Source organism: Juglans microcarpa x Juglans regia, chromosome 8D (assembly GCF_004785595.1).
Source record: "Juglans microcarpa x Juglans regia isolate MS1-56 chromosome 8D, Jm3101_v1.0, whole genome shotgun sequence".
NCBI classification, from domain to species: domain Eukaryota; kingdom Viridiplantae; phylum Streptophyta; class Magnoliopsida; order Fagales; family Juglandaceae; genus Juglans; species Juglans microcarpa x Juglans regia.
The window spans coordinates 2,893,968-2,902,812 of NC_054608.1; the positions used below are offsets into that span (position 1 = coordinate 2,893,968).

At 35.6% G+C, this 8,845-nt stretch overlaps 1 protein-coding gene across 1 annotated transcript; it reads right to left on the bottom strand.

The window, feature by feature from the left end:
- Nucleotides 1–2,400: 2,400 nt before the first annotated feature.
- LOC121243139 (wall-associated receptor kinase 5-like) lies at nt 2,401–3,458 on the bottom strand. Its single transcript, XM_041141206.1, has 2 exons — nt 2,810–3,458; nt 2,401–2,717 (listed from the first exon to the last, which is right to left on the bottom strand). Exons 1-2 carry the CDS (start codon nt 3,456–3,458, stop codon nt 2,401–2,403), a joined length of 966 nt encoding a protein of 321 aa, XP_040997140.1.
- Between the last annotated feature and the right edge of the window lie 5,387 nt (nt 3,459–8,845).

Genomic DNA, 8,845 nt, shown 5'->3' on the forward strand with positions numbered 1-8,845 from the left:
AGTTAAGAGTGGGCTATTTTGGTTTATTACTCAATAAATAGCAGCCTACTGGTTTGGTTTATGAAATGTTGGGTTTATGCTTTGTTTAGGTGGTGTCACTACTAGAGTTCCGACTCAAGGTGTCGATAATACACGGAAGTCAGGTAAGCGGGGTTCATATACTAGTTTTACATAAAAGAAATGAAATGATGTTGTCTTTGAAATAAGCATGTTTATTTTTGAATGAAATCTGAAAACTACCTCAAATATTTATTCTGCATATGCATAAATTCTATATCAGAGAAAGTATTTTCTATTATGACTGGTGTAGACATGAGCCAATTTTGTATATTTTGTTTCTGAACTATGCAAAAGAGTGAATATGAAAAATCTAAAAGTTTTTGTTATGAACAAATGAAAATATTTTAATGCTGTTTATTTTGAATATGTGAAATGATGTGAAGCTATTCAGTACTTTGTTTAATATGATGTGTCATTTGTAAACCTTGGCATGAAATTCTGATTCTGTATATGAATGTGGTTTGATTCCGATGATATTCCGTTCTGTTTTTGTTAAGGCCCAGCCACAGGTATAATGGTGGTTTATAACCCTACCACGGGCGTGAAACATGGAATATGGCCCAGCCACGGGTATAATGGTGGTTTATAACCCTACCACGGGGGTGAAACATGGAATATGGTCCAGCCACGGGTATATTGGTGGTTTATAACCCTACCATGAGGGTGAAACATGGTATTTGTCTCGATGTGATGCTATGAGGTGATATGAATATAGTGTTTCAGTTTGGATATGCCAATGGATTTTCTTTTTGGGGAATAAGTTTGTCTTTTTAGAAATTTCGCTCTGATGTTTTATACTAAGTTTTGGTTTATGCATTTTGAAAGTAAAATAGGTGTTTCTACATTCTGGAAGAAAACGTTTTGTTTAGCATATCAACGTTATAAATGCTGATGTTTACATGATAGTATATGCTATTTGCTTGCTGAGTTGTTGATAACTCACCACTTACTCTTCCTAATATTTTCAGATGACATTGATGGTTCAGCTGGGGATCAGTATTAGTGTCTGTGGGCAAGATTGGCTGTGAATAGTTTGGGTATCTTGCAATATTAGTGCGGCTGTTGGATATTATTTGTTTATTGTTGATTTTTAATGGATTTAGACAGTCTATTGGGACTTATGTCAATTGTTATTTTATTATAGTTGGTTAATTGAGACATGAAGAAAGATTGATATTTTTATTTGGATTGTGATATTGAGTATTCGATATGTGAATATGAATGGTTTATTAAATTGAAGTGTTTACGATGTTTTCAAGATTTGGAAGGATATATTCTTGGTTTAGGAAATATATTGGTATTGTTGGAGTTGATATTCAGATTTGGGTCGGGGCATTACAATCCAAGGTTCAGGCAGTTTCTCAGATCAATGTGGTGATCGGTATTCTATTCTATCGTCTATTATCATTTGGTTTCTCTAGATTTTCATATGCAAAGCCGGCATGGATGGGACTGTGGATTCAGGAGTGCAAGTTTACTATAAAATCAAGCACTTTCTAGTTCAAGTCTTATATACTAAATCGAACAGAAAGTTCATCAAGTCTTCAGATAGTTTAATCTTACGGCAACTCAGCTTACGGACTATGCCTGTTAGGAAGAAGATAGTTCAGTTTCTATAATGGATGCGGCATACACAAAACTTTATGAAACTGAATGTGGATGGTATTAGCATTGGAACCCAGGAAGAAGCGGAGGTGGATGAATTCTTAGAGATACAAAGGGTCATATGATATATGCTTTTACCAAACATACGACATTAGTTCAAATAATATTGTTGAGATTTGAGCACTATCGGATGGTCTGATCAGTTGTGCATGGATGAATATAACTCATGTTGAAGTGAAAATTGACTCTAAACTTGTGGCTCAACGGTGGGATAAAGGTAGGTCTGTCCTGTGGAGGAGTCAGACATTAAAACGATGGTGAGCTCGATGATGATACGGATCTCTTTTCGAGAAATGAATCATGTAGCCGACGTACTTGCCAAATTGGATTCTAGTGGTAAGGAGGCTTGCTTTGAGTCCACTCACAGTCTACTTAAAGACATTCTAGGAGCTATTCGTATGCATAAAGCTGGTTTACATGTTCTTCATCAGAAATAATAGGTTGGTTACATGTTTGTTTTCTTTAGCCTTTTTTATTTATTTTGGTTTATCTTTATCGTTGTTGCTTGTGGTATTTTTTCCCTTTTTGATGTACTGTATAGTGATTAATTTTTTTTTCCTAGCTAGTTGGTTTTGATGCTGGTTGGATTTTTTTTAATATGTATAATCCCTAGGAGGAAGATGCTAGTTGACTTGGAGGTAGATGCTAGTTGATTGTGGCTTAAGAACTAATGGATTATCTGCCATCATTTGTTGGTTTTAGTGCTTGATTTCCCATACTATCAATGGTACTTGTGGAAAAATAGCCAACCCTAGCATAAATGTTTAAAGAGTGTGTTGATGCACTAAGCGAATACTCACTCTCTTCTGTGTTGAGATTAGCTTCTTTCCTTACTTGCTTTCCCTTACCTCTCAGTCCATCCAGCACCACTGCCAACTCCTTCATAGTAGGCCTATCATCTCCTTTAATGCTTAGGCACCATTTTGCAACATTAGCAACTTTTGTTAGTTCCTTGACAATATTACTTCCACTGTGAATGTTGTTATCAAGAACTTTTAGTAGGCGATCCTCTCTTACCATAGAAATAAAGTATGTTGCCAAGTTTCTCTCACTTTCATGCCTATCCAAAGAATCAATTTCTTACCAGTTAATAACTCCGCTAATACGATATCAAAACTGTACACATCACTTTTTTCTGTTAGATAGCTAGTATGAATGCATTCTGGGTCCAAGTATCTAAACCTTCCTTGCACCAAATTTGTTAATTGTGTTTGATCAAGAGGATCAAGTCTTGAAGATCCAAAGTCTGATACTTTTTCTGTGTGGTTTTCATCCAAAAGTGTATTTGTAATTTTTACATCTCGATGTGTAATTGGTATAAAAGCATCATAATGTAAGTATGCAAATGCACTTGTAGTTTCTGTTGCTATTTTTAGACGTTTGTCCCATGAGAATAAGGAAGACTGGCTTTTATCATGAAGATGATCAAAACGTGTCCCATTTGTGATGAATTCATAGATCAATAAGGGCACTTTTGTTTCTAAACAACAACCTAATAGCTTAACCACATTTCTATGGTTGAATTGAGTAAACCCAATCATCTCATTTATGAATTGCTCAATCTGGCTTTGATCCCCAATGGTTTTGGATTTTTTAATAGCAACCACTCTATTATCCGACAATATTCCTTTGTAAACAACACCAAAGCCTCCTTGGCCAAGGACTTGGCTCTTATTATAATTATCGGTTGCCTTCTTAATTTGTTCAGTGTTGAAGATTTTTGTTGACTCCATGGATACCGTGTGACTTGGGAGTCTTTGCTGTATCATTAGTCCATCATTTTGTTGGAACTACTTCTCTTTGAGTTTAATGATCTTTCTTTTCTGCAGTACCAAATAAACCAAAGATCCTCCCACAAGGAGCACTAAGAGGACAATGCTAATACATGTACATATTAAAACATGCATTTTGAGCATTTAGCCAATTTCAAATTTCTTGTACATTTTATCAATCCAATTGTACGTCTTATTTTGTCACCATATATATACAAGAGCTTGAGAACCACACTTATAACATCTTAAGATAAGTCAACCAAGATTTGAATTACAGCCTAGCCACTAGTCGGGAATATAAATGATTATTTAGCTGCTGGTTCCTGGGGTTTCTATTTTTATTTTTTTAAAGAAAAGGCATAGTATCTTAATTTTATTGATTGCTTTCATTTTTGAGAAATGAATTATTCCTAAAGATCAAAGCCAATCTAGAATTATTCCTATTGCACTCGGCACGTATGTATTAGAATTAATTGAATATAACACTACAATAAATTTGATTTTTAGAGACGAAATTCTGTTTAGATGAATTCTTTTTATTCTCTAAAAGTTATTTTTTAAGATAAAATTTGAATTTCATTTCAAAAACTGTAATTGTTAAATATATAGTTTGAACAACTATTTTTACATTCGAATGGTATATTTAAGAACAAAATAGTTCATCTCTGAAAAGGTTCGCTCTAAAAGAAAATGTGGAAACAATTCCCTTTAGATTTTTTATTGTTCGAACAAAATTTAAGGCGTTCAAACGTTCATTGTTATAACCTAGTTGCGTAAATTTATCCAAATAATCTCCAAAATCACATTGCGCGCCCGTATAAAACAAGCTATCACCTCCTTTGTTTTTTTTTCTCCCGCTCTCCATTTTCCTCTCTCTCTCTCTCTCTCTCTCTCTCTCTCTCTATCGCCATCGTCTATGCTTGAGGCGCCACCTTCATCTCCAACGTTCGACCAACCACTACGGTAATCTTTCTTCTTTTCTCTCATTCTCCAACATCGTTTTCCTCTCTCTCTCTCTCTCTCTCTCTCTCTCTCTCTCACTCTGTGTCTCGGTCTACTCTGTTATCGCCACTGACTCTGCACACCACCACCATCGTCTGCATTCACCAAGCCACCTACGATAAGCTTTCTTATTTTTATCATTTTCTTCTATTTCTCCCTCAAAAGATAAGTTATTACTCTACTTTTCTCAAGTTTTTGTGTTATTCATGTGAGACACAACCAGAGTCCCTTATATCATAGGACTCAGATATAAGGGACTCAGTACCGATATCCAATTCAGAATTACAAATATCGGAGATAAAATATCAAGAATAGTAAGAACAAGCAGTAAATCAACAAGAAATAATAAAATAAGAAAGAACAAGGAATAAACAGAGATTACGTGGCTCGGCCCTAATGGCCTACATCCACGGCAGAAACAACCTCATAGATCATTCTTTATTGAGTAATCTTTAAAGCCAATGTATCATATACAAGATCAAGCTAATACCGAGCCAAAACAAGCCACAATATAGCTTTCTTTCTCCCTCAGTAAAACTCTAGCTCAGCTCTCGAAGGCAACAGAATGCCCCAAAATGAAAAACTATTCACTTATTAACCCTAACACGGCAACATTGCATATATATACATGCCCAATAGATTACAACACGCGTATTTGATCTAGCGGCTCTCATGCTAAGCCAAAGTTTGCTCACGTGCCCAGCACATGTCCACTCCATTGCATATTGATAGGGCTGCTGCTTATCACCAAGTGTCACACTTTTATTGGCTGCATATACATCAGTTAGAGTAATATAAAGATGGTAAGATAATTGAAACATAATATTCACAATTCTCCACTTTGACATTATTATACCCATCACTTTTATCCTACTCTCATCTTGTCTATTCCTGCAATGTCCCTCTATTAGGGACTCCCAACAAACTACATGTTAATTAAGTTCAGACTTTGCTAATGGCAGGGATTTAGTCATCATGTCTGAGGGATTTTTCTCAGTTGGAATTTTCTCCACTCCAACTTTCCTAGACTCAATTACATCCCTTACAAAATGGAGCCTAACATCTATATGCTTAGTCCTTTCATGATATATTTGGTTTTGTTTTTAGCCAAATATATTGAACTCTGGATATCACAGTGTACAACAATATTTCCCTTAAAAAATACCTAATTCAGGTGATATACCATTTAGCCATATGGCTTCCTTTATGGCCTCTGTCAAAGCCATATAATCACCCTCTGTTGTAGACAAACCCACAACAAATTGCAAGTTTGACTTCCAACTAATTGCCCCCCATAAGCAGTAAAAACATATCTTGTTAAAGATTTCTTGGTATCCATATTACCAGCATAATCAACATCTACAAAACCCTCTAACTCACAACCTTCCTTAACATTAGATCTATATTTCAGGCCCAAATTAGTAGTTCTAGAAATATACCTTAATAGCCATTTAATGGCTTGCCAGCGTGCCTTCCCGGGGTTACTCATAAACCTACTAACAACAATAACAGCAAAGGTAAGATCTGGCCTTGTACAGACTATTGCATACATCACACTTCCCACAATGCTAGCATAGGGGATTTGTTGCATAAATTCTATTTCTGATTCTATTTCTAGAACCTGACTAGTGGACAACTTGAAATGTTGACCCAAATGTGTGCTTACAGGTTTAACTTGGTCCATACCAAACCTTTTGAGAATTTTAGAAATATAATTTTTCTGGGATAGATACAAGCATCCCTTTGACCTATCTCTTATAATATCCATTCCTAAAATTCTACTAGCTGGTCTTAGTTCTTTCATGTCAAACTCAAATTTCAACATACACTTAGCCTGTTTGATCAATTCAAGATCTTTATAAGCTACCAACATATCATATACATACAGTAAAAGATATATTAATATTCCATTAACATCTTTATAGTAAACACATCTATGGTAACAGCTTCTTTTAAAATCATTTTCAAGCATGTAAGTATCAAATCTCTTATACCATTGTCTGGGAGATTATTTTAGACCATATAAAGATTTTTTAAGTAAACAAACTTGATTTGAGTTAATGTCTTTTATATACCCCTCAGGGGGCTGCATGTAAATTACCTCTTCTAATTCTCCATGCAAAAAAGCAGTTTTTACATCCAACTGTTCTAATTGCAAATCATGATATGCAATGAAAGACAGAAGCAATCTAATGGAACTATCCTTAACCACAGGAGATAATATCTCACTAAAATCTATTCCCTCCCTTTGAGTGAAACATTTAGGCACTAGCCTTGCCTTGAACCTAGTACCTTCTACCCTTGGTATGCCTTCTTTTCTTTTAAAGATCCACTTGGATCCCACCAGCCTAACCCCATTAGGTTTTGTAACTAGATCCCAAGTTTTGTTTTTATTTAGAGACTCCATTTCATCATGCATAGCAAGTATCCACTTAGTGGCATCCTTGCTAGAAATAGCCTCTTTATAGGTCCTTGGTTCTTGATAAACAACCTCATCTGCAATAGTCAAAGCAAAAGCAAAAGCTGTAAGCTCTGCTTGACCATACCTTAGAGGTAGTTTTATAATCCTTTTCTTTCTGTTTGTTACCAAAATGTAAGAGTTAGAGCCTAGTTTATCTAAGTCTTCTGAAATTGGGTCCTCAGAGTTACTGATTTGCCCAGTATTAGCATCTGTTGATGTGTTTTCACTCTCCACCTCAACTTATACCCCTTAACTCCCTCAAGGTATCCCACAAATATGCACTTAAGTGCCATAGGGTTTAACTTATCAGTCTTTGAGTGTGCATAAGCTATAGACCCAAAAATTCTAAGATAATCATACTGGGAGGTTTCCAAATCCACATTTCTTGTGGAGTTTTAAAACCTATGGTAGAAGATGGACACTATTGATTAAGTGGACTGCTGTGGCAACAGCTTCAATCCAGAAAGTTTTAGGGAACCCAACATTAGACAACATACATCTCACCCTCTCTAGAATGATCCTATTCATCCTTTTAGTTAGACCATTCTGTTGTGGAGTATCCCTCATAGTTTTATGTCTTAGAATCCCCTCCTTTTGACAGAAAATGTTAAACTTTGCTGACAGAAACTCTAGCCCATTATTAGTTCTTAGGGTTTTTAGTTTTCTGTCTACCTGATTCTCTACTAAAGATTTCCATTCCTTAATATTTTCAAAGGTGTCACTTTATTGTTTAAGAATGTAAATCCTTACATTCCTAGAGTAGTCATCAATAATGGAGAGGAAATAGTTCCCTCCACCATGAGAAGCTACTCTAGAAGGTCCCTAATGGTCAGAATGTATATAATCTAGGGTTTGAGTAGTCATATGAGTTGCCCTTTTAAAACTAACCCTTTTAGCCTTTCCATAGACACAGTCTTCACAGAAAGGTAAGTTATCCATGCCAGCATCTGTCAACAAGCCTTGTTTGTATAATTCTAAAACTCCTCTTTGACTAACATGTCTTAGGTATCGTTTGGATTCGAAGATGAGTTGAAATGAGTTGAGATGGGTTGTGAATAGTAGTGAGATTTGTGAGTTAAAGTTGCTGAATAGTAGTGAATAGCAGTGAGATGAGTTGAGATGAATTGAGATGGGTTGTGAATACAAACCGGGCCTTATCTCCTGTGCTAGAGCACATATTTATTCTCAATAGCATTCTGTACAGGGGATGCTTCCCCCACAATGGTTTTTTCAACTAGAGTATAAAGACCATTTTTAATTCTCCCTTTCATAATTGTGAGTGAACCTTTAATAACTCTAAGGACCCCTGCTTCAGACTTAAAAGAATAACTTGCATTATCAAGCATACCAAGAGTTATCAAATTTCTCTTTAGGTCATGTATAAATCTGACCTCCCTCAAAAGTCTCACCATCCCATCATATAATTTTAATCTTATACACTCAATTCCCATAATCTTACAAGATTTATTATTTCCTAGAATTACATGTCCACCATCCAATTTAGAAAATGTTTCAAACCAGTCCTTATTGGGACACATGTGAAAAGAGCAACCAGAATCTAAAATCCACTCTTTTCCAGACCCTACCTCAGATACATTCAGTACCTCGGCACTTTTATACCCATCTAACACCACTGCCACATCCCCATCCTCTTTGTTTTTGTTTCCTACCTGAGTTTTTCTGTCAGGACAATCTCTCTTCAAATGTCCTTCTTAGTAACATATAAAACACTTTTACTGTTTTCCTTTAGACTTAGACCTTCATTTCTTAATTTCTAATTTATTTTTCATGCCTATTTTTTCTGGTCTTCCCTACAGAAAGGCCCTCACCATGTTCTTGTTTGGTATCTTCATGGTTTTGTAATTCCCTAGCATGAAGCACAGAC

Excerpts from the sequence above, each read along its gene's own strand:
- LOC121243139 (XM_041141206.1), bottom strand. The coding sequence starts at position 3,458 with ATGGAGTCAACAAAAATCTTCAACACTGAACAAATTAAGAAGGCAACC. Across the intron at positions 2,718-2,809 it reads ATTAGCGGAGTTATTAACTG|TTCTTGATAACAACATTCAC; the intron begins GTAAGAAATTGA and ends GCCTACTAAAAG.